This window comes from Equus quagga, chromosome 20 (assembly GCF_021613505.1).
Source record: "Equus quagga isolate Etosha38 chromosome 20, UCLA_HA_Equagga_1.0, whole genome shotgun sequence".
NCBI lineage: Eukaryota > Metazoa > Chordata > Mammalia > Perissodactyla > Equidae > Equus > Equus quagga.
In genome coordinates this window covers 2,072,872-2,099,300 of record NC_060286.1, presented here as the reverse complement: position 1 = coordinate 2,099,300, position 26,429 = coordinate 2,072,872, and the positions used below count along the sequence as shown (strand labels likewise).

Genomic DNA, 26,429 nt, shown 5'->3' with positions numbered 1-26,429 from the left:
TCTATCTGTCACAATGAGTGTCCCGGGCTCCCCGAGGGCAGGAACCTGTGTGACTCACCGTCAGCCTCCAGTGGACGGGGTAAGTCTGGTCCAAGGCGGCTGCTTGGTAAGTGTTCAGTAACTGAGTGGGAGAGCTCCAGATGGAGAGCTTAACTGCAGTGTCTACTGGCTGTGAACTAACCATGGGCGGGGTCCTAGCCATCTCCTTAGAGATCTCTGGGTTCCCTGTGAGGTAAGAATGCTGTGGGCAAGCAAGGGCACGACGACAGCACTTCCAACAGCACAATCAACTGGGGACACCTGGAGTGCCAGAGAAGTGGCTGAGTGGAGTCTATCACTGGTGGCCTATGTGGTACAGGTTACGGACGACGCCCTCCCTTGAAGAGCAGGAGAGGCAGGGTCCCAGAGAAAAGAGAACAGAGCCAGCAGCTGAGTCCTGAGCAGAAGCTGAGGAAAGGGTGCCCCACCCCAAGGCCATCAGCTCCTGAAGAGACGAGCACACAGGTGTCTGGACTCAGGAGTTCTGAAGCAAGCTCAGTGTGACGGTCTGACAGACACAAGCTTTCCTCCTCAAAGAAGTCAAACTGAACAAACTCATTATTGCTTTCCTCTTGGCCATTAGCTGCTCTCAGACTTTGTATTACATTTGCCATTTTTTTTTACACTCTCATTCCAGTGAACCAGGGCAAAAGTATTTTTGTGGAGTCAATATTATTCTAGGTATGAAATCTGGGACACAGAAAGTGTCACTGACTTATTCAAAGGTTAGATAGAAAGTCAGTGGATGTCAGGACCACCAGTGCCACCTTGCTGTCCTGTGTTTCCACACAGTGATTGGGCCCAAGGCCACAGGGAGTAGAGCTGACAGCAGTTCCATCTCTGTCTCTCAGGTGGGCGCGTTTCCTCAGTGACAGGACATGAATGAGTTCCTGAAACATGCTCCAGAAATAAGGGGGGGAGGGTCACTCTTTCACCGTTAACGCTTAGCAATCAAATTTTATACAAAACATTTTCTGTGCTTTCTAACAGATAAGGAGAAAACTGGCCTTTTGAATGCCTCCCAAAAGGGAACGGTTTCTTATATTAGAAATGGCAATAATCACTGTTAGAGAAGCTGCTTGGTAAAGGGGAGCTAGCATAAAACTAAGAACAGCAGCAATTACTGTGGTTGAGGCGGATGGGTCACTTGTGGTTTGTGACATGCTTTCATTAAGAACAGGCCTCTCAACATGGATGAGCATGTGAGCTGCCTCTGTCTGTCTATCCATCCAGAGATTTTTAAAGGCAATCTTCCTTATAAAGTATATATGCATGTTCTATAAATATATACTCCTTTACATTTTGTGTGATTTTCATTAAATATAACTTTATACATTGTATGTAAAGTTATACACACACACATCTTTGTGAAAAAGAAAAAAACCTCCCACTGTGTTAAAACGTTTACGTGCTCACAGAACTTGCTCTGGTCCTACCCACCTCCATTCTTTGTTCCCTTCCAAAGGCACACTAGGATTACTAGACAAGGCTACCACTCAAGCTCTGCAGGCAGCACATATCTACAGAACGTCCCCCCCACCCCACCCGCCTCCCAAGAGTGACACACAAGAGTCCCAACTCTGGGCAGAGGCAGCACGGGCTCCTGGTGTGTGGAACAAGGCTTGCTCTCCTTTGGACTTTAGGTGAACTCATAAAGTCACCAAGTTCTAGAAATGACATCACTACCAGGGTGATGTTGGGTACAGAGAGGAAGAAACACGTTTAGGCAGCAAACAGAAAGGGCAGTAGTGGCTGATAACTGCTCGACACTGGAATAGACTCTTTTTCAGCATTTAGCATTTTTGAGATGGTTCCTATCAGAGTGATGGGGACCCATTCTACTGTTAAGTTAATGGAATTATTCTCTAGAAAGCCAAGTATGTCCATCTGCCAGATGATTTTGATCCTCTCTTCTGAAACCCAAAGCATACCTGTTGGCGCGTGCGTCTCTGGGGGCAGCTTTTCTCAAAACCAGATGCTCCCCTGGGTGGACAGCAGGAATGAAGCACATCTGGGCATTCCCTACACTGTTTTGCCAAGATTTCAGCCTTTGATTATGAGTTGAACACTTCATTCATCTCCACAAATGCATGAAAGGCAGAGGGGAATGTATATGAAATATGTGCATTCGACAGCACTGCCTCAGAGCTCTGGATGGCCAGTCACAGGCTGCCGGGGTCCAGGGGAGAAGTACATTTCAGCGGCCAGGTTGCACAGAAGTAGGAATAACCAGGAAACTTTGCCTCCAAATCATTTCCTTTTCTTCTGACTTTGGTAAGGAAACAGTATGAGGCACTCTGTAAGGTCTGCTGGTGACACTGTCACCTGAGAATTTCCCTTTGTGTGTTCTCCCATGGTGAAGGCGGAAGTGTGCCTCGCCCAGCGATAACTTACCCTTTCCAAAGACTTCAGGAGGTTTTGTCTTTCTTTGAGCTTCTGAATACTGATGACAATTTTGTGTCTTGCACCTTTGGTAACATTCTGTAATTAAATAAAAGCTATATTTAGAAACATAGTTTTAGGAACCAGCTTGGAGACCCTTGGAGGCTGTTTAGCACTTTACTGTCTGCTTTGTTCCTACACGGCTGCAGACCAGTAGACATCCATGTGTCCCTCTCTTTCGTACCATTATCATAACCCTCTCCTCACTAAGTATTCTAACTCCATCTGGCTACACATCTGTCTGTGTCTCTTGGCTGTGACATTTAGGGAGGGAGAGAGACCTGGTACAGCCAGTTACCACACCCAGCAGGAGATTTCTTCATAGTCTTAAAGGGTCATTCTTAAGTCAGACACTCCTCTTCTCCAGGTGTTATCATTTCAGTCACTCCCACTTTCTCAGAAGCTTCCAACCCCATACAGATATTCATTGCTTCCTCACACTTCCCCTTGTTTCCCATCTCGAGAAGAAGGGAAGTGCAGTGCAGGTCACCTGCTGTCACACCACACAGGCAACTTTGGTCAGTTCACTGCCCTTCTTGGGCCTCCATAAGGAAAACCAGAATACAAATAACTTCAACTTATAACTCAGTCATCACTTCAGGTCAATGATCAGGACTCACAGTGAGGGTGTGCATTTTACCTTCTTAACGTGTAGCAATGATGAGTCTCTGGATTTAGTTAAACCCTTGTCGACTACAGATACTGCAAATTCCCAAACAGGAAGTCCTTTCTCAAATGAGGTCTCTAATACAAACTTCTGGTGACTGCTTGCAACTATTCACAGAAATCCTCTTAAAAAGGAAAAGATGGGAACACCAGTGACACTTCCTTTACTTAGAAAAATCAAGACTCAAGTGACAACGGATGCCACTCTCTAAAATGAACCACTGAGGACACATTTCTGTTTAGCCTCAACTTTGAGTTCAAGCGAGTTGAATTCTTTTACTCCGAAAAGTTTGTGCTGGCCTCTGGTTTTGCCCCCTGTGTCAATTATTTCTTGTTTTCTCTTAAGTCAAACAACTGATGACTGAGATTTTTTTTTTATCAACTCTGACCCAAACACAAAAATGCTCTTAGAAGCAGTTCTCATCAGTTCCCAGGTTCTCAAGAAGCAATCTAGATCCAAAAAGCAGTGGGAGGTGTGTTAGGCAGCTGAAACTAGTGCCTTTTGCCCTCTGAGAAGGTGCGGTGACCTCAGGCTTTATGGTGCCTCTCAATACTGGTATTCAGCAGGCCTGCAGAGGTGACCGGAGGGAGCCAAATATGCAGTGGGAAGTCAGCACCTGCTGGGAGGGATGTGTCCAGGCTAGACAGCCATGCTCCAAATGGTACACTCTCCTCGTCTTGCAGGGGAAACGCTATTAGCCTGTTCAGACCATTAATTCTTTTAAATCACTGCTCAAGGGAAACTGAGGTCAATGTGAAACATGCAAATAGCATTTTAAACAAGGGAGACAAAGGCATCACTCATATCTATTTACTCAGCACAGCATGGTAGGAAACATGCCTAGTTTCAGGGGTTCTGTTGACTGGTCTGGATTTTGGCATCCACACTTGGAGAAGGAGGCCTTAGAAGGAAGGAGGAACTCTGTGCTTTATGGCACACAAAAGGGAAATGAAATCTGAGGCCTGGGGTAATCCCATTCTTAATGATTGTCTCATGTTATTCAAGGTGGTTAGAAGAAAAAAATATTTTGCACAATTTACTCCAATCTCCATTAAGTCCAGTCTGAACATGTTTTTAGAAAAGTGTTGGGGAAGGTCTGAGGCATGACCTGGTGCTTCTTAACTGCAAGAGGTTATCTGTTTTGTAACTGGACTGGACAGCAGACAGAGTCATTCCCCAAACAAGGCTGGTTGGGCAGAGGGAGGGAGAGGGCAAGCAAAGCGGAAGCAGGGGCACAGAGTCTTTGAGGCCTTGGTAAAACTTTCCTTCTTCTAGGAGACACCACTGATGCCCCCACCTTGACCTTAGAGCGTGCACTCAGGTTATACCTTTTTCATAACACTCTCTCTCACCCTCATTTGCCCTGTGGTTCTCTGCTCGTCTTCCATCTCCTACTGGATCCTGAAGGCAAGAACCCAGCCTTACTCACCATGTAACTTTGGCCAGCACCTGGCAGTTCCTAGAATAAGGCAAGCTACTGGGTGGATATAGGTATGGGTCCAAATAAGGTCTGTCTTGGACTCGAACTTCAGGTTCCACCTGGGGCACCTTCACAGGGAATGGTCACCTGGAGCACATACCTGAGCCTCCAGCTGGCACTCAGTGAGGGCCATCATTTCCTCATAGGTCATCTGGGAGAAAAGGGCAGCGTACTTGTGCAGGCGGAGGCTTTTTAACCAGGCTGGAACATCTGTGGTGCAAGATGTGCAAGAGATGGGGAGAGAAATTGAGAGGGAACGAGAAGAGATGACAAAAGATGTGGGAAAAGGGAAAGGAAAAGAGGGTGATGGTCAGAAGAAAAAAAGAAAAGAAATCTTAATGTTACTACTTGTTTACTTTTGGCAGCAAATGATGGAATTAGAAGTCCTGATCTAGCCCTGATCTTCCTACTCTTGGGCTCCCTTATTCTGCTTTATTCCAGGAGCTTGCTAACTTGGGGTCCATGGGCCTCAGCGCATACAGGAATTACCTGAAATTATATCCCAATTTGTGAATATATTCACCGTAGTCTTCTTGGCAGAGGGTCATCCATAGCTTCCATAAGATTCTCAAAGGGGTTCATGACCAAAAAAATGTCAAGGAACCACTGCTTTAGCTGGATGACTCCACTAGTGACTTGGAAAGAACTGACTTAGAACGTTAAAACTACATATGATGCATTTTCATCCTCAAGATGATTTCTTTCTAGGTTCAGTGCAGATCTCCACATTGCTGTTTCGGCCACTGCCACAGTGATAGGAAAACCAGGCAACAGCTGTACCCTACGGGTAGAGCCGCAGTCATTCTCAGCCTCATCTCTCTTCTGTCTTCCTATGCGTGGGAATAAGGGCAACCAGGGCTCCAAAACTTTCACTGTAGCATGTGTGTGTCTGCTGACCATTTCTCCAAGCTATGGAATGTATCTGCATGTGTCTTTGACCTTTTCTTTGAATGTCAACTACAAATACATCAGGATTTGAAAGGTCCAAAGACTGGCTAGACCATAGGATAATGGAAATTCAAAGCACATATGAAATAAGCCCCAAGTTTGGGATTCCAGAATTAGGAAAATTAAATAGTAACTGTACTGAAAATCCACACAAGAATTATTACAGTCATGCATCGCTTAATGACGGGGATATGTTCTGAGAAACGCCTTGTTAGGTGATTTTGTTGTTGTGCAAACATCATAGATGTGCTGTACTTACACAAACCTAGACAGTATAGCCTACTACACACCTAGGCTACATGGTACTAATATGCAACCACTGTTGTATACACGGTCCATCATTGACTGAAACGTCGTTATGCAGTGCATGACTGTACTTTGCTAAGTACAACCAAAAAAAAAAACTTGCCCATGGTTTTTTAAGTCAGAGTTTCTGAGCTTATAGAATCTTCAGGAAATCTCTAGAATCATGCTCTCCCACCCTGGCTCATTCTACAGATGGCAAAATTAAGTCATTAAGTCTAAATCACAGAGCAAGTACGTGGTGAAATGGGGACTAGAACCAGGTCTCCTGATTCCCAGCTTTCTCCTACATTGTGTCAACTACTTGTAAAATGAAGACCAAACAGCCTGTCTGTGGGAGGGCTGAATAAAACAATGACTACAAAGTACTCTGAAATGCTAAGCATTGGGTAAATGTTATTCATGCTTTCTACGAATTATTATTCATTACTAACCATGTTGGTTGTAAGATACTGTCTGTCGCTGTGCTTTATTCTGAGGCACTGACAGAGACCATGAACACTACAAAAAAAGTGGGAACCTTCCAATTGTTCAATGTTTGTAGTAATTAACTGGGACTGATTAAAGAGACTTGGCCTACTCTGAAATCAGGCCCTGCCTCCTGGGTAAGCCAAACCCAGGTGCAGGGCACGAGGGTACGGGACGATCTGAAACTCAAAGATCTAGGAGGGAAGGGTGGGCCTGGGGAGGTGACTTCTTGATTTGCGGTAATGTGAAGGCCAAAGAAGGGGAATTTCTGGAGAACAGAATTGGATATCCAATGGCATTTTAAGAACAGACTCAGTCATCTCAGGCAAGAAATCACTTGATTCTGTGCTTGGAGGCCCTTCATTCTACTGTGACAAGTGAAGAGTCCTTCTGCAACCAACCATCATGAACCACAAAGAGACAGGGCTTCCCCAGGCACACAGTACCAATTCCTTACATCCTCCTCAACTCAAACTGTGGTTGGATAGAGAGTCCAGGACATCCACTTTCCTCCCTGCAACATCTTGGAGCTATTTTACCAGACTTTCTTCTCCACCAGGTTTTTGTTGCTGTTAAAACAATGCTAACACTTCTGCAGAGCAAGGAGCAAATAAATACAGCTCTGGCTTTTAGGTCAATGATGTGTTACCACTTTGTCACCAGATTTCATGTTTGCCATTTACATCTCTGAGAAGCTCCAAGTCACTGCTCAGAAAACTCAATGACCATGATTCAAAGAAGCCTGGGTAATCCCATGCCACACTTGGGCACAATTCGTCACAAGAGTATAGAGCGACCTCATGGGCCACATTTTCACTGGGGGCCCTGCAGTTTCATCAGGCAACGTCCACTGATGATAAACAAACAGAATCCTGAACTACTAAATTATGTTGCAAACTGGGTACTTTATAAGGCAAGCTGACAATATGGTGTTTTAAGAGTTGGAGAGAATGGGGTACAAATCTTGGCCTGGTAAGTCTCAGTCCCATCAGCGCTAGTCCCTTTCTATAAAAGTATTGTGACAACTGGACTTGCCCTGGCTAGAGGTATGGAAGAGTCAGCCTCACTTGTTTAGTCCAAATACAGGTCCCTGGGAGTTGTTTTCCTAGAAAAGATTCCTATACAACTTCAAAACACGGCAAGTTAGGCCTTCCTGAAGAGTTATTTCTGGACATGTTCCTGGGAAACGTAAGGTCCAATTGACCATATGTTCCTTGAGGCAGGCATGTGTCAACTGTGCGTGTGGAGCAAGCCGTCTCAGGGCCTGCTTCAGTGCTGGGGGCCTAAAGAGCTCTTCTTCCCGCAACGGGAACTGAGGAACAAAGAAGAGAGAATCCAGTTCTAAGAACACAGCTTACTCACCCCTATTTGGTGGTGAGGCACCTTCCTTCGCCAAGGCTTAAAACAAAATGTCATTAAATAAAAGGGAAACAAACCAGAGAACTGAGCACCTTGACCATTTCATTCCTCCCAAGCCACGAATTCCAATGACTTGGATGCTAGATTCTGTAAGACGTTGGCCAGGGAAAAATTCTAACTAAAAGCTCAGGTCCTTTCCCATGGTCCATATGCTACACGGTTGGATGCAAAGCTGAGAACCACCTAAAATAACTCCAGACCTTCCTTTCTCATTTTGCAAAGCTGTGGCTATGGGTGGAAGACACAGACAAGCAGGGGTGTTTCCTGGAGCAGTGGTACGTGATTGAAGGCACGAATGCCTCCTGGGTTCCCATGTCCGGCTGGCCCACAGCCGTTTAGCTTCATCTGTGCCACTTCTGATGAACATGACAATGGAGGTCACAGATTAGAAAATCACTCTCTTATGCAGTGTGAGAAAGATAAAGATGCTTTCCTATATGCTGGACTGACTTAGACTGACTTTCTTGCCAACTGTGGGCATCCTGATATTCGCTACTCAACATTTATTGAATGCTTACCATGGTGGCCAGGCTCTGTGAAGACATGTCCCTGCCATCAAGGAACTTTTAATCCCGAGAGAATGGCTGACTCACAGAAAAATTATACTAACTACAGGATAAGTGCTAAGTGTATTCAAAGTTCTAGGGGCCACAGAACAATGAGGATTTAGGTTTGCCTTGGGGCGTGAGAGAGAGTTTCACAGTAGCCGCAGACCTGGAGTCACTGGGCAGACTATATTGACAAAGCCATCTCAGGAAGCAAGAACAGCATATAAACAAAGCACAGAGCCAAGAGAGCATTGTGGGTCAAGTAAATGCTTATGTGAATGAAAAAGAATGACTAGAAATAGGGTGGGGCAAATAGGCAGGGGTCAGATGATTGAGATCTGTAATGTTGAGATAAAGCGAGTAGACTTCATCTTGTGGGTGATGAGAAGCTGTTGAAATCTGAGGGGTAGAGGCACAATCAGAGGAGTATGTTAGAAGGATGATGGCTGTCAAGGTAAAGGCTAGACTGGATGATGGTGAGAGTGGAGGCCAGGAGATGAATTCAAGCCCTTGGAGATGGCTAGGAAGGCAGTGGCAGAAGAGAAGGAAAGGATATAAACTGACAGTAATTGAAGATCAGGGAAGAAGAAGGAGTAAGAGAGAGAAAGGAGCCTAAGATGGCTTGTCTGATGCAAGTTTGATGAGACAGAAAATACAGGGGAGCAGTAGGTTTGGGGTGAGAAGAGAGAGATGGTGAACTCCACTTTAGATCAGTTGAGTGTCATTGACTTTGTGCCATCCAGGTGGAGAAGTCAACTGGTCAAGATCTCTGAAGAGAGGTCTGAGCCAGAAAACCACTTTCCTTGTCAGTAGCACATGGTGGTTGTTTTAGCCATGGAAGTGGGTGAGATCACGCAGGGAAAGAGCATGGAGTAAGAATAGGGGAGGGCCAGGTGGAGCCCTGGGAGCGCCAGGCTTTTAGGGGAAGGTGTGGGAAGAGAAGCCCATGAAGGAAACTGAAAAGAGAAGGCTAAAGGGTAGGAAGTTTCTTGGTTTCTGGGAGAAAGCACCACCATTCATGTGCAGACAGTGTTCCTCCAAGCCACAGTGTCCATGCTTCCTGAAATTCCTTCCAGATCTTTCTGCAGTCCACAATTATCTTCTCATGGCCATTGTTTTTCTGTTTGTTTTTTTGCTGAGGAAGGCTGGCCCTGAGCTAACATCCATGCCCATCCTCCCCTACTTTATACGTGGGATGCCTGCCACAGCACGGCTTGACAAGCAGTGCGTAGGTCTGCACCCAGGATCCAAACTGGTGAACGCTGGGCCGCTGAAGTAGAATGTGGGAACTTAACTGCTACGCCACTGGGCTGGCCCCTGGCCATTTTTGATAATAGTGTTACATTCATCTTTTAGATGCTCTATAGTTACCTGCTGGTCTTTATCAATGGGATCACATTTCCAACTATGCTGATTGCTATTTCCCTTTTAGAATTTGGATAAATCAGCCACAGAAAGGCTTTGTGGTGGGTACAACAGCTCACACAGAAGCTTTAAAACTTGGGTCGCTTTCCTCAAATGCCTGCTATGGGCATGGCTGCAAATACTAGTCAGGTCAACAGGCCATATAGCACCTGCCCCACTAGAGAGAAAGATGGGACCGACATTTCTGAAGGGCCCAAGATGGGGGCAATGTAAAGGGCAGGGAGCAAGGTAGCCCTGGAAAAAGAAACATGAACAGCCTTGTTTTCCCCAAGAAGCCCGTCGTGGTCCTGGTACTTGCAGGCAGAAGAGCAACTCCCATTCACCACAGAGAGCCAGGCTAATCTCAAACAACTCTCTCTCTCCAAGATCTGACTGCATCCTTGCTCTCTGCAGGTGAGAAGAGGAAAGCCAGCTGAAGGGTAAGAGGGGACTCAACTCTTTAAGGGTGAAGCGAGATGGAAAACATTCCTTTCAAATATGAAGAGCAGAAGTCTAGCAACACAATCAAGATTTCAGAAAACTGACTTTATTTCTGGCCGGAGCAGGATAGGCAGCCCAATTTCATTCCAGCCTCTGAGCAAAGGAAAGGAGGAACCTTGACCTTTGGTCCCCGTGGAGCTATGAGTGTGCTCCTCGATCCTGGGACACATCATGGTGGCTTTGAGAGAGTTCCATGTTCATAGGGAGCATGTGTGGGTCTCGGAAGGCACAGAGATGGCTTTCTTTGAGGTAAAGTATCCACTTAGAAGAGTTACATACAAACAGAGGGACTACATTTCTCCTCGTCATTTCCATTAGCTATGACTTAATAAATCATGTTCTACATGCAGCTTGCTTTATGTTGTTGAAGCGCGGCTGGGTTCCACATGAAAAGCTGCCCTCTGCATGCCTGCACCGTCCTTAAAGCATGTCATGTGCTTGGTAAAGGATGGTGGCTAAAAGTCTCATGACCTTTTCAATTTAGGGGAACCCTGGGGATTTGCTTTTCCCAGACATCAGGGCTCTCAGCTGATCTGAGAAGAGGCAGCACAAGTCTGAGCCCATAAGGGTCTGTCTGTGCAGGTCATCTGTTGGCAGTTGGGAATAGAAAGTGAAACAAATTTTGTAAATGCTGGCCTTTAAATTAGATGAATTCAAGACAGGGCCTACAAAGTCAACACAGAAAACAGTGACTCATTCCCATGACAGCCATGCTCAATAGTGCCCCTGCCACACATGGAGCTGTGTCACTCCCACTCTGTCACTCCTACCTTTATCACCCTCAGAAATGCTGTATTCACAGCTTTTCTTACAAAGGTTTCTGACGGGTTTCTTTTTCTTAGAAAAGTTCACACTTTTCAATAATTTTTCTAATCTCATTCTAGGATAGGCAGAGGCCCAAAATATATGCATTTTGAAAACAACTCACAACCCTAAACAGGCTATTTCAGAATAGGTAATATATTTCCTTTGCTATGGAGAAAAGAAATTTACCTAAGTTTCATCTAAGAAAGACTCCTCAGAAAAGGCAAACCACATATTTACTAGTCACTGGTCTCCTCTACTCTTAACTGCTATGTTTCCATCAAGGTTACCAGAGCCAAAGCTCTCTCTTTTACCTTTATCGTGTCTAAAGACAAACAGCACAACACTCTGAATTACCTCTCGGTTTTTGTGCTAACATAATGCCACACATCATAAGTATACCCAGTTATGTTAGTTCGTAATGGTGAGGCTCAAGCTCATATCAAGAGAAACACTCCCCCAATCTCTACCCCTTTCACACTGACAACTGCAACAAGAAAGTCACAGAGCATCTTACTCTCCGGAGCCCAAATCTATGGGCTTTACTAGCCAGAAATCTGGAATGGACTCCCCCAAACACACTTTACTACAGGTAAGCAGGATGTTTCAACTGTGCAGGTGAGGGGAGGAGCTCAGCTCTCAGGAGGCTGGGCCAGGGAAGAGCACAGAGCACTGTGGTCCTGGCTCACACACCTCCCCTGGAATGCTCCACAAGTTCCCACACTTACCCTGCCCCATGCTGTCCCCCCAGTCTGTTTCTTCTCCTATATACTCTTTGCTATAGATGACAGCATGGGCTATCCAGATGTCCCAGGCAGAAACCTGGGCATTGTCCCAAATTCTTCCCACTCCATTACTGTCTACATTCAACTAGTGTACAGTCAATTCAAAGCTCTCTTAATTCTATCTCACCAAGATCCTACAAACACATTTTCCTCCTCAATTACTGAAATATCCTCCAACTCAGCTGGTCCCTGTCCCCTCCTCACTTTGGTATATTCTCCATGCTGTTGCTAAGGGTCCTATTTCTAATATGCAAAATCTAAGCAGGTCATTCTGCTGCTGAAATTCCTTCAAGAGCTTCTACTAACATTAAGATACAGGCCAAAATCCTACAAGAAGCCTAGTGTCTGGCTTTTCCCTCTCTAAACCTCTTTTCCATGTGCCGTTAACACTCAAGCCATGGGATCTACGTGGTCAAGCTGTCTCGTCACCAGGCTTTCACACATGCTGTTCCCTCTATACAGAATGCCCTTCTCTCACCTTATGTATTTGGCTAACTTGTAATCAGGCTCCAGGACTCAGCTCTAGGCCTCTCCTGCTCCAGGAGCTTTCCTTGACTTCTCTCCACTTTGACTTAGGGCCCTCCTTGGTACTGGCCCTGACCCAGGGCAAGTCTTCAAGACAAGATATCCTCACAGCTGTGTACCTGTTTGTTGCTCATGTGACAGTGAGTCCCTTGAGGCAGAAACAATCTTTTCCACCTCTGCCTCTCCAGTAGCTAGTCCAAGGCCTCTTTCAACAGGTGCTCAAACAGTCAATTGACTTGAATGAGGACAAAATTGAAACCTGTTTATCAGTCTTTCTTCCTTCTCTCTGCTCCCATGTAACATGACCACACCACTCATCAACAGCCCTGGCCTTTTGATAAGTCTTTAGGTGCTGAGTTTCTACATCATTTCTGAAGACGTGATGCTGATATGAGGGGCAAAGGTGCTTCTTCTACCAACAAACTTCTGCTCTTCTGTATTTTCTCTTCTTTCTAAGAAATTATGAGAATGTCCTTTTTTCCCCTCTTGGCCACATGAAGGCCTTGTATGAGAGAAGGGTAGAGCATGCTCCACTCATGCGATGCTGAGGGAAAGAAGGATAATATAATTGAGTACCGACTCAGAATCAAGATTTTTCCCCCTGGGATAAGTCACAGAGAAGTTTTTGAAAAGAACAAGGACAAGTGAATTTAGAAACCACAACCAGCATATTTAGTCCAAACATGTTAAAGAAGGAACTTTCATATTCCTGTTCAGTTCCCACTCCCGTTGAGTAATTTCTAGTTGGGTAGACGACCCCATTCTTCCCTGAGCCTGAGATATTAGTCCGAGATCCTGACCCCAAGGGACATCCAAACTGCTGCAGAGCGGACTGAAACCTTCAGGATGGTATTTACTATAAAAGGAAAAACAAAGCAAAGCAGACAGATGATGTCAATCCTCGGAGAGCAGGAGTTAGTTGCTTGGGAGAACTTAGTGACAATCCCTGGCAGCGAGTGCTGACACCAAGACAAAAAGAGGGCGAGATGGATGTCGGTGAAAAACAAAAAGAGCAAGAATGCTGGACTGCAAGCTTTTTTTCACACTCTTGACCCAAGAGGTACATTCCTAAGGTACAATTTGTGGCCAAAACTGGCTCGTCTGTCTAGATGAAAAGGAAGGAATGGATGAACACAGTGTTTCAGCAAGGTATGCACAGCTGTGGGCAAGAAAGATGAATTCACACTAAATTAAGCTCAATTATGGTAGCTTTTTAGTTTTTTCCCAAGGTGCAGGGTGGGGGCTGACATGCATCCCCTGGAGATTCGGAATGCCTCCAAATTCTACTATAGATTGCTTGTTGTTTTCATTAACCAGGCATTTAAAAATTAGAAAAATAGCAATTAGACGATGGCATCCTGAGGTGGACCAGCAAGTAGCTTAAAAGGGCTGACACTCCTGGCAGAGGGCCTGGTCACAGGAGGAAAGAGATGTGGATCCAAGAGGAAGAGCTGGCTCTTTTTAAAAGCTCTTCACTTGATTTCATATTTCCTTTCTCAGAAAGTATGAATTAACTTGGAAATTTAAACCAGCACCTGCTCTTGCACATGGGGATCAAACGACAACCTCCTGGGACAGGCTTGTTAAGGGCTGCTTCTTCGGCGCTCTCCCGTGAGGCTGCCCTGAATAATCTTGGGAGGCGGGAGTTCAACGGGGGTGCTGGCCTTCTCGTGAAGACGTGGCCGGGCGTGGCTGGGCGAGGGGCTTGCAGGTTTAATAAACCCTGGCTCTGGTGCGCGGGCACGCTCCTGCTCTTGGGTATGGGCATTGCTACTGCTTGGCCTGTCAGCTGAACTGCAGATATACTTTTCTCAGAACAGAATTGTTCACCATCTCGCATGTTCCTTCCTTCAAAAATGTTGTGCCCTTTAAAATTTGCTAAGGACTTTACACTTTTGAACCCACATCCAATTCTCTGGGAGAAGGACAGGTGACAGGTCAGCAGAAGGTGGGTATACATAGAAGACAGACCTCTGTTTCATCTAGTCACCAAAGAGCCTATCTTCTGACCACAACCTTTGCGCCTATAAAGAAAATCTCGAGTATAAGAGCTTGTCTTTATAATTTTCTCATTGAAGAAGCTTTGAGGAGACAATTCTCATCAATTCTAAAGGAAGGAATTGAAGAAGCTCATATACAGGCTATTCCTTGAACTTTGGAATATTTTGGCTTTTATTCTAAAATAGGGATAGGACATTTATTCCATTTTTCTCTCATTCATTTGTCCTTAAAAACATGCTCTTGTTACTCATTTCTCACCTCAAAATGCCAGCATGCAATGAGCACAACTTTACCAACTTTGGGAAGATGTCTAATGTGTACATTAAGACAGAAAAAAACAGGAATGAAAACAAGGAAAAGAAAGTAAAAGGAAAAAAGAAAGAAAAACAAACCAAACAGACCTCCGAGAAGCAGACAGTAGCACCAGCGTTTCTCTCTGGGGGAGGCCTGTACCCCGGAGAACGCCTTCCCCCAGGAGTCCCCTTGCCCTTCAACAGAAGGCCGAGGCCTCCTTCCCACAGTTACCAGTTAGAACTGCACATACACTTTCCTGGAAACATGCCACCCAGACACTCCACCTGGCCAGGAAAGAAGCTGCTCCAAAGCAACAGCTGTCTCCGCCTCCCTTGGTCCCTCAGGGACTTTGATGCTCCAGTGAGAGATGCCCTGCAGGCTTACCTAAAGCACAGCTGAGCCTCACCTGCTACCCAGGTGAGGGAGTAGTTGGGTAGCCGATGGGGCTCATCTGGGGCTCTGCTGCTTGAGCACATAACGGTGTAGCATAAACTTAGAAATGGGTTTTGCTAGGTCTCCAAAATCATGGCACATTCCCCCAAAAACTGTGAAAGAGAAAGAGGACACACACCTCCTCCATTCCAAAATGAGCCATTGTTTTTGTTGCCTGTTAAACACCTTTAAAGACCCCTTTGTATCACCAGAGGAAACATCAAGACACAGCCCCTTCACTCTGGCGCTCAGCACAGGACCCCCACAGGAGGGGGAAGAAGAAAATGCAGGCCAAGCAGCTCAGAGGAAGACTCATGCAACGCACCAGGGAGCAGCTCCACACCCGCAGCTGACAGGCTCCACTTTTCAGCCTGGTCCTCTCTCACGACTGGCACCTGGGCAATCATGGGCATCTTTCTGTGCCAGGCTTCTGTGGTGGGGAGGGCACTTGGTACAGAGCCTCCTATGTCAACACCGATCCTTTTCAAGGAAAAGACCAGAAATAGCAAACCTCGGGACTATTTTCTTTTATGTATCTTTTTTTGGGGTGAGGCAGATTGGCCCTGAGCCAGCATCTGTTGAGCATCTTGCTCTTCTTTCTTCTCCCCAGAGCCCTCCAGGACAAAGCTGTAGATTCTAGTTGTAGGCTCCTCTGGTTGTGCTGTGTGGGACGTCACCTCAGCATGGCCTGATGAGTGGTGTGTAGGTCCACGCCCAGGATCTGAACCGGCGAAACCGTGGGCCGCCGAAGTGGAACACGCGAACTTAACCACTCGGTCCCAGGCCCCCCCCTCAGGACTATTGATGCCAGCAAAGGGGGTCCTTTCAGCGCCTCTCCTCAGCACTATAGTCCCAGAAGCATGACTAGTTACTGTTTCTCCATCTAAAATTGTTATGTGTGTTACGCATCAGTGTGTCTCTGATGAGCAGCTTTCCCTAAGGACTTCCCAGGCTTGAACAACTGGCGTCTAAAAATATAGAATGCACGCATCCTCTCTGAACCTATCATGGGTAATTTGGAACTCTCTATCTCCTGAAGAGTATCTTTAGAAGAGGGTAGATTTACAGGGCAATGGAGGGACATTTATTTATGCTGCACAAAAGGCCTCTATCACTTGTATGCAAATTTATTATCAGGCTTAAAACACTGTCAGAGCTTCTCAGTGGTATTTTCCTGTCCCTTAAACAGATGCAGAGGAAAGGGTTTAAAGGTTTCTTTGGATATCAAAGGAAAAGGGAGAGAGAAAGGAAGCACTTCCACAATTCTGCACTAGAAGAGATTTAAAAGAAGATTCTGTGGTTTGTTTGCTAAGTTATTGACTGTCCTCTGGCCACGGCAACAAGGTAGAAGACTGGAGCAGCTCAGTGTCTTTACAAACAGGGCAGACTCAGGAAGCTACGTGCAAACAGTAGATCCTATCACCCTCAACTGTCGCCCGTTTAATTGTGTGCAAGTCACTGCATTAAAAAAAAAAAAAAAAAAAGAGGGTCTTGACCTCTCTTGCTGTGGTTCCTGGTTCCCAGATTCTGGCAAGAAGCCCTGGAAGGGGACTCGGAGCCCTTTCCATCGCAGTCAACCCTGGAGCTCTGCTGGGATGGGTCAAGCGCACGAGCCTGGGGGCGGGGCTGGGGGGTGGGCCCTTCTCTCATGCTGACTACCTCTCTTTTTACCCTTCTGACTCCAAATAAGGGACAGACTCTGTTCCCAGTGGTTTCTCATTTAAGCACTCACCTTTCATACCACTACCTTCTTCTTGGAATGTGTTACGAGCAGTGGTCTGATCTTCTAAGTGTTCACTCCCACCACTTCCTGAAGAGGCTACACTGCTTTGTGGAGACAGGGGGGCATGATCGGATGGGAGGCACTGGGGTCCTCTAGCTCGTAAGTCCTCATGAGACATCCATCCATGTCCTAGAGGCTGGTTTGGCACATTCATGGGTGGGGTAAGGGAAACAGATCGTTTCAAAGGGCTGTGGTGTGCCTGGCCTGAGAGAACTGGAAAAAAAAAATAAAATGAAATAGGTTATTCCCCCCCCTTTAGTCTGGGCCACGGAAGAACCCACAATACCTTTTAACCCTGAGAGATGTCCCTAACTGTCTTACAACTCCATCAGTGGTCACAGCACATTGATACAGGCCTGGCATGGTCCTTCCCTTCCAGGTGGTTAAAAAGGATGCTGTCTGTACCTCTTGGTTGGGTTCCTCCAAGGAGGCTACACCCACAGTGCCCACACATCAGGCCTTAGCGTTTGTGGGTCAGGAGCTGGTTTTAGCTCTAACTCTAGAAATCAGGATTTGCAGCAGTAGGCCCATAAATCAGGTGAGGCTTGACAGCCTAGCAAAGTGGCCGTCTACCAAGAGTGAAAAGAACGTGTGCTGGACAGTTTCTTTAAACACACAAAAACCGGCATTACCCACGTTGTTAGGGAAGAATTCTTGAAGGGCAGGCAGGCTGGTCACATTTGGGATCTTTGCTTGGCTGAACTCCAAGAAGGTGGACTAGTTCTTCCAACTGGGAATCAGAGGCGCTATCGCCTCTGAAGGGGGTGCAGGCTCAGAGAGGGTCCCGGTGCTAACGTGGACCTCCCGCAGCGGGACACCGGCAGCTGTGTGTGAAAGGGCCAATTCTTTCCCTTGGCTTCACAGGTCAGTGCCAAGCTTTATACTGAAAACACTCCCAGGTAACAAGGCTTCCACTCAGGAGCCAGGGGGTGTGCTCAGTGAGCAGGCGATGAAGCTTCTACCAGCACATCCAGCCCCTCCACACAGTGTGGCATAGCGGGCCACATCTGTGGAGCCCCCACTTTTAATTTCTTTTCCAGAAAACTAGGAAGAAGAAACAAAACTCACATAACTAGCCAAATTAAACTGAGGTCATTCAAGGGAGGGATTTAACCAAAATCAACGCCGAGGGAGCCGACGTTACCCTTGGTTGGTTTTTCTGGGCGTTTGAAGTGACAACTTTACAAAATAAGTCTATTCATAACATTCTCTCAGCACTGGCTCCTGACAGGTCCAGTTTATTTTGATTGCTGCAGTACTAACATGGAATTGAGACACATGCATTTTAAAACATTTTTCAGGGAAGCCATTAAGTTCCACCTCAGGCTCTATCCTTTCCAATAAGGTATTTCTCTCCCAAGTCCTGGCAAGCGCTTCCTTGCTGCGCTGATCTTCCTGCGGTTTCCAGCAAACAGATCTGACATCCCAACGTAAGGTCTGCTTTTTGTTAAACTGCATTTCTGGTGGGGCAGCACCCACATAAGGATCAGGGCAGCAGATTACCTTGCCCCCACTTAAAAAGATAAAGACCAGGGCCCAAACGCTGGGTGTTTCCAGAAAGTGTGTTTGGGGGTAGTAGTGGTGTGGGTAGGCTGCTCCGGTCAGCCGGCATCAACCAGGCCTGAGAGCAATGGGGCTCACACACCTCTGGTCAATGTTTCCATTTGGCTTCATGTGGCCAGAAGAGCAGCCTTGCATGTGAAAGGGGCACAATCAGAAGGGCCAGAAACTTCTTTATTAATAAAAAAGGGAGGAAAAAAGTAAGCTGCCAAGTTTAGTTATTTGTAACCTGAGAAATGTCTAATTTGGGTAGCTTCTATCAAAGGCAAGGAATTATCATCTAACTTAAAAATATGCAAAGGGACATTGTTTAAAAAAAAAATTGACCCTAACAGGCTGAAACAGCTTGCATTTCCACTAAATAGACTAGGGAAGAAACTATTATAAAAGGCTCCCTGGAAAATGCATTGTTACCTTGTTGGATCAGAATTAGCAAGAGAAAAATTTTTTTAAAAAGCAGAAAAATAAAAAGGAAGCAGCAGGAAAAATGAAGAGAAAAGCCAACAGGAAGAAAAGCCAGACACCCAGAAAATGCATTTCATGACTGTCTAAGTATTTATGTAAAATCGGGCAGATGTGTTTAGGGCTGAGAGCCCCGAGCATCGGGGCATTCCAGCTTAGACGTCTTTGCTTTCTGGTCTCTCTGCAACCATTTCAGAATATCTGGTGGATGCCCTGTGCGGGGCCAGCCAGGTGTGCCCCAAGTGGAAATGGGGGCTCCTTGCAAGGTCAGGATGAGAGTGGGCCCGAAACCATAACAACAGGCCTTGCCAAAGAGAGACACACAGCTCAGAGTGGGTGGAAGCCTCAGCACTTAGCCTGGTTAGAGCTGGTAAATGAATCCCTAACCAACGGGCGGTCAGCCCACTAACAGCATGCCTGTCTTCGCATGCTGAGCACAATACCACACATATAGAGCAGCTGAATTCCATTACTGGATGCAGACAATTTGCTTCTTTCCACATAAAGTGTTCTTAAAATCCATGCTCTCTCTCCACTGATGGGCATCCCTGGGGAGGCTGTTCCTATGCAAGGAATCCACTAATTATTGAGAATGGAACTAAATATTTCCCTAACTTAATGGGACTTACAGGGATTTATTCATAGAAACCTACACCATTTCTTCATATATTCCTGAGGTTGACTGAAGTCACAGGTGGTATGGCATGACCTTGGCCTTTGACTCTAATAAATCAATTATACTTGAGGTGCCAGGGCCTTTTCCCAATGACTTTCCACCAAATGCCCCAGCCTGTCTGTATCACAAAGACTCCCACAGCTGGCAGCAAACTCAGAAATGTCTCCTTAGGAGTCCACTGCCATGGCAACCAAGCAGAATGCCTCCCAGTAAGCTTCTGATCTGCAGAGGCTGTGGGTTGAGAGCTAGGCTGAACGCCACACCTAAACCAAAGCAAGGCCATGCTGGGCAACTCTCGTTCCTCCAACGAGACTGAAGCTGGAGGACAGACAGCTCGGCGGCCTGTGGGAAGGAGACTGAAGCAGGTGATAGGTGACCTGCGAACAGGGCCCTTCAAGGCGAGGACAAATCTTCAGGTAGAGGTGACAGTGACTACAAAGCCCATTTTGGTGTTACTTTGTGTGCTGGGGTACATTAGCATAAAGTGGCAGAGGAAATCATAAATGCCATGGGCAGAGAGAGGGCAGGGAATGGGCCACACAGCTGTGGAATTAGTGAGGTGGCCAGAGGCAGGGGATCAATAGCTGTCCCACTGCTCCATTTTATTTTTTTAACCAAAAGAACTCATCTGAAGTGATGATAAATAGAGGGAGACTGGATATTCAGGCCGAAATAACTAACTAAATGAATAAAATTCTTTCTCCTACGAGGCAGGAGGGTGAGCGGTGGAGACAGACTCCCGAGAAGCTTTCACACTGTGTCAGCTGCCCGTGAGTGACAGCGGTTAGAGGCAGGCCTCCCGCATGTTCCCGCGTGCTGATTGCTGTACAGCAGACGGCGCGAATGCTCCACGCAGACTTAAGCCGCCCCCGAATCATGTTCAAATGCTGCAGAATCATGTGCACCTTGAAAACAATCTCAAGACAGATTAGGATTGGGCTAGTGCCAGCAGAATCAAGGGCCTAAACTTACATGCAGATGTGACTTTAAAACAATGAGAGTGGAGAGACAGCAGGCTTCAGGGGAGTTCATTATATCGAAAATCATACAAAAAGTTCCCAGGGAGCAAAATTGTGCCTCTTTTGCTCTTGAAAAACTGAAGCTAAAACTTAATATTGTGTCCAGTATAGATTCAATATTGCTTATATTCTCTAAAAATCCCTGCAGAAAATTTCAGGTGTGTACACGTACGCATGTACGCACATATCTATGTGTACTATGTCAACACAATATTGTGATTATTGGAACATTTATAAATTCAAGTGAACCAAAAATAAATAATAAATATTGAGTAAGTCCAGTTGAAATAGGGAAAAAGCAGCTACAAATCATCTTGCTACAGCAGGGGAGCAGTGCAACGGGAGCACACAGGGTCCTGCAATCTGGCAATAAACTCTTGTCACACCTTCAGGGCCAGCTAGCTTCTCTGACCTCATCTAACCTTATAATTTCTTTTTCACCCCCAAGCATCTTTAATAAGACTCCTTTCAATGCCTTTTTAGGGGAAAATACGATACCTGTCTCTGGGTTCTGTTCTCAAGTATTTTCTTGAAAGCCTGGAAATCAGATTTCTTTCCCCTTTCCTTTGGCCAACCTTGACTTCGTCTCAATTTTTAGTTATTAAAATAAGATTCAGGATAAGACTTTTCAGGATAGTTAGACTCTTTTAAGAAAATTAGGTATAACTACTTTTTCTGCCTTCTAATATGACAAATAGCAGGATTTGTGGAAAGAGCAAGGTTTGGGATACTGGGCCCATTGTCTCCTTGGCTCACTGTGCAGGAGAGAAATGATCCCGTTATATAAGCAAACAGTCCAGACAGCTGAAGATCGACTCTTACACCAAAACTTCATCCTAACAAACTTTAAAGGAGATCTTTCTAAAACGCATTCCATACTTCTCTGGTCCTAAATTTATACATTGATGCAACTTATACTTTAAAAATTATTGTTATGAGCATAGATTCATAACGTTTCAGAGCTGGAAGCCCGTGAAAGGCAATATAATTCAATAATCCCTAAGTTATGAGCCGTAGGCCTCTGGGTAGTAGAAGGATCTGAGAACTCCTATGTGCACCAAGCCCTGTTAGTAGATGAAATACTGCATTATAAATGATTTTTATATGTATGTAGAGTATTAAAATTAATAAAATAAAAACTAATTTAAATGTTGCTGAATTCATAGCTCTTTTTGTCATTTTTTTCCATCAGCAGATTCAAAGTACAATTATTGTTTTATCGGGATCCCAATTTTTTTATTTGTTAAAAACTGAGGCCTGAACTCAATAAATGATAGAGATGGTTGCTGCTCTCTGCTGTGTTTGTTGAGTGCGGCTTCCATGGGCAATGTAGGTGCGTTAGGAGCTCACATGCTTAAAGTCTGCAGTATGCCTTTCACAGTGACATCCTCCTCAGAGTCAACCAACCGCGGCTTCTCAGTGCTACCCCTGTGCATTTCCACCTACTTCCAGGCTAATATTTTGTCCAGAGTCTAGAATCTAGACTGCTGAAGCTGACTTCCTTTTGAATTAAGTATTTCCATACTCCTAATGTCATCCTCTTTCCTCAAACCAAACAACCTATCTTCTCAGACCAAGGTTGGGCGCTGTACCCTCATCAGGCCCTTAAGAGTTCAGCCACATGGACATGATTTGCAATTTTAATCTTTTTTCTTCCTAAGTCAGTCTCTCCATTTCTAATTCAAGAAGCTGTCCCTTTCACAGAAGACTTGTGCTTCATTAATTTTTCAAATTCTAGATGCTCATATGATAAAACTCAATCCAATTGCTAGCACAACTAAACTTTTCAAAAGTAACTCACTCTAATTTAGAGATTTTAAAAAGTAGAAGGAGACTAAGTGTTTGCATATTATTTAAAAATATTACCTTAGAATTTCTTTCCTGAATTACAAGGTCTTGGTCATTCCCTACTCCGGTGATACATGCTGCGTGTGTCAACATACTAGGACAAAGGGCTTATTCTACAGAGACGTTGCTCATGGTGTACTTTAACAATATTTTCTAGACCTACTCCCAAAAGAAATTCAGAAGTATCAGGAGAACCTTTGTTAAATACACCAATTTGAGGGCTCACAACATACAATTCTTAAGTTTAGCTGCAGGAGATGGTTTGATACTTGTCAAGTTTAAAGGACAAAAAGCTCAGCCCACTGCCAGCTACAACAAGGTTGTTGTTTAGAGCTACTGGAGAGTGAGTGCTCCAGTCTACCCGCTCAGGTCTGGGCCTGCTCATCAGGCGTGTTCAGGTGCCATCCCCAGGATTTCTTCTGAGAGCACTGATTTCAGAGCATCTAAGGAGCTGCTACTAAAGGCTTTCCATTTTCAAAGAGTAGAGTTCTGCTAACACGACTTGTATGAATAATTCAGGCATTTGGTTAAAAAAAAAGGTCAACTAAATAGCAAAGCTCAGTGGTGAAATAACATTAGACCTCGTATTCCTCTTCTTTACTTGGTTTTGTGGTGCCACACCAGTAATCTGAGGCCCTGTGGTGGGAATCTTTGGGGAAGAAAAGATTAATAGTACTGCAAGAATACATTTAAAAAAAAACAACAAAAACAAAACCAGAGTATTTGATCAGTGACATCATGCAAAAAAAGACAAAATAACACCAGTCACATTTATGGCCAAGTACATATTTGTGTAAGGAGGGATGGGGGAGTATCAATTACTAAGGTTAAAATTAACATGCTCTGCCATCATTGCTTCAGGGAACAAATTAAAAGCAAATCTGGGAGGTTATATGTCTCAACTCTGCATGCGTGCTTTCTGCTTCTTGTCCAAAGGTTTGGAAAACCAGCGCTCACAACGTCCGGACACCAGAAGACGATTCCCCCAAACAGCTCCAGACTCCACCTCATTCTAGGGGAAGAAAAGAGAACAGGCTACGAAGCAGAGATGTGGTTGGTGGACAGGGAGTTCTCGACAAGCCCAAGGAGGAAGCCACATGCTCTCTGGGAAGAGAAAGTGTACGCTTGCCTATGCAGCAAAACAAAACAAATGAAGACTCTAGAAGAAGAGAACGCTGCAAAGAACATCACAACAAGGTTGACAAATAGACACAGCTAAATCTCCTTTTCCCCCATAAATCTCATTTTCATACAGTATTGAAGTGAAGGCATTCGGATGGAGGGGAAGCGCCTGGAGAGGCTTTTCCAATAACGAGAGTCCTCGTCACTGGTGTCAGGTCTTATTACTTTCCAGGCAGCTCAGTCTTTGGGCAGAGTGAAGATGTATACTTCTGCCTTCACATTATCACTTAAGCATTTGAGCTTTAAGAAGTCAATTAGAATGTTTCTGGCAGACTTTTATTGCTGCACATTATTTTAATCTTTGGTACATTTCATATGTCCTCTTTTGTCAGTTTCTATAATGGCAAAACTGGGTGTTATCCAGTAGAAAATCTATTTTAGATAACTGATGTTTGACTTTACATTGTCATTATTTATAAGTTAGACAAGAAGCCAATATACACATTTTATAGAAATCAGTAGACTCTTACTCACAAGTTTAACTTCAAATCAAGCAGACCTAAAAGGAAACTGTCCCAGTCCCCTCCCTCCATTCTATCCAAACCGTGAAGTCTGCCATGGAAGTCATTCGACACCACTGACGCAGCCATCTAAGCCAATTCAAGGGACTGCGGGAAGAACCCAGTCATGTCTAATGTTCTAAAGTATACTGGGTTAACTTCTACTTTCCTGCACTATTTTTCTTTTCATATCTATAGTTACATCTATGTGTACCTAACCTTAGGTTTGTCCTTGGAATTTGTACCCACATCGAGAATGAAGAGAGGTCTAGAAATGAGTGTAGACAGAACTGCAGAATTTGAATTATTTTGTTTATGACGCAAAGGAAATAATTGAGTCAAGCAAGTGGCCAGGACTGGATTTAGGCAGATATTTCCTTTTTCCTTTTCCAACGTATCCATAAAAATGCCCAGTCATTGTGTTTAAGGAAGAGAGACAGTGGAGAAACTCAAAAAGATAAACGTTTGAGGACAAAACTTCCCTCCCACCCCTTTCTTAAAAGATAACTGCAATTGTAACTGCTGTTCCCCCAGCTCGCACGCCAGTTCAGCAAGTGCTTCCTAGGGCTTACACAAGACGATGTTGGCCTGTGTTTAACAACTCCCTGCTGCTAACTGAGTGTGGGGACCAGCAAAGCAATCCAAGTCTGGAACTCAAATAGCCAGGGTTTCAGGATCAAGCAACCAAGCCCCCCCTCCGAGCATCAGTCCTCAAACCATCGCCAGAGTTGCTGGACGAATCATCAGTGTATCTTTTTATACCTTGACACCACTAGCAACACTTTCCAGAGGAGAAGTGGGTCAATCCCTTGAAAGGGGCTAACAAGGATATTTTACAACCTTGTCTACCAGCTCATGTGTCGAGCTGAACTACAGGCAAAGTCTTCACTGCAGCTGGAGCTCAAAGCCTCCTGGATAAGAGGGCAAGGCGGCTCTTAAATGCAACAGCCCTGATTAGGCAAGGACGGGCATCATTAGGAGATGCTTAAATCCTACTGCCATCAGGGTCTCAACTCAGCACCAGCCAAAGGCACGACCGGTGCCAGGGCTCCTCTGAGTGTGAAACTCTCAACTTCGCCTTGATCAAACAACCGTTTTTCTTTTCTTTCTAGTGTTGGAAGTGTTATAAGTAATTAGAAACGTATTATGTAGTCCTGACTAAATCTTAACTTAGCTCCTTGATTAAAAAAATGAGCCCTGGAGACTCTCCGCATTGTGACTGGCAGGGCAAGGTACTGATTAGGGGATTGGTTCTGGCTTTCATTAAAGCATTCAATCCAAACGTCCAATGTAACAATACACACAAATGACCATTCAAAAAACCCACAAATTGAGCTTATACTGCTAATTAGATGATTTTTTGGTTAATTAGGAGAAATTGGAGGGTTTAGGCTCTCCTGGCTTCTTAATTATCTTTGATTGAATCACCATGTGATTCAAGAGGGGCTACACGTCCCAATTTCCATTTTCGCTTCACCTTCTGCCTCTTCTCGAATTCTAGGCTGTCACAACCTGACCCTGTGGGTGCTGGAACATGGTGAGATTGGTACTGTGTTTGTAAAGTTGATTTACAGCGGTCTGTAATTACACATAATGGTTTGAATTTTTGACTTGGTACTGCATTTTTCATTTAAACCATACCGTTCTTCTTTACCCCAGAGAAACAGTGTTTATGTAATTGCTTTCAGCTCATCTACGTGGGTATTATAAATCAGTCCTGCAATAAAAGACTTCCAGAGACACTGCAAGCTTGAGGTTCCTGGCATAATTCAGCCCCCAGGACTGTTCTAGTTTAAGGACAAGAACCAAACAGCATTCATAGCTGTCTGGAGACTTCGGATCCCGGCAGCAAAGAGAGCAGGCCATAGGGTGGCCAGAAGGGCTGGGTTGAGCCCAGACGCCAGCTCAGATCCACAGATCGGCTCCCTCTGCAACTTGTCTACTTCTGGGTACCCTCACCGGTCATACAAACCGTAGAGTGTGTTTACTTTCCTCTGTTAGGTCTTCTCTATCGTTGATCTCATTATTCACAGATTCTGCATTTCGAATTCACCTACTTGCTAAGAATTTATTTGTAAGCCCAAAATCATGGTTATTCATAAATATATTCAGAGTGGCAAAAAATTTGAGTCCCTGATGTACCTGTTCTTAGCTGAGGTCGAACAGGCGTTGCTCTGCCTTCCTGTGTCAGCTCTCATACTGTAAACAGGAGTCCTTTTCGAGGTCTGGTTAGTGCCACGTTTTTCTAACTTTGGTGTTTTTCACTGGTGATTTTGCTGTTAAAAATGGCCCCCAAGTGCTGAGGTGCTGGTTAGTGTTCCTAAGTGCAGAAAGGCTGT

At 45.0% G+C, this 26,429-nt stretch overlaps 1 protein-coding gene across 6 annotated transcripts in view; it reads right to left on the bottom strand.

The window, feature by feature from the left end:
* The window catches only part of SAMD4A (sterile alpha motif domain containing 4A), a 202,553-nt gene that overhangs the window by 35,906 nt on the left and 140,218 nt on the right, over nucleotides 1–26,429 (bottom strand). For 4 of the 6 annotated variants that reach the window (XR_006886388.1, XR_006886389.1, XR_006886391.1 and 1 more), the window contains 3 exons: nucleotides 16,793–17,056; nucleotides 4,729–4,838; nucleotides 2,434–2,520 (listed from right to left, as the gene is read on the bottom strand). Coding sequence is in view for 2 of the 6 variants with exons in the window: in XM_046647862.1 (XP_046503818.1) it covers nucleotides 2,434–2,520; nucleotides 4,729–4,838; nucleotides 16,793–17,056 (461 nt within the window). In the remaining 4 variants the exon portion in view is untranslated. The remainder of the gene's footprint in view (nucleotides 1–2,433; nucleotides 2,521–4,728; nucleotides 4,839–16,792; nucleotides 17,057–26,429) is intronic. The other 2 variants (XR_006886390.1, XM_046647863.1) reach the window with 1 other exon arrangement.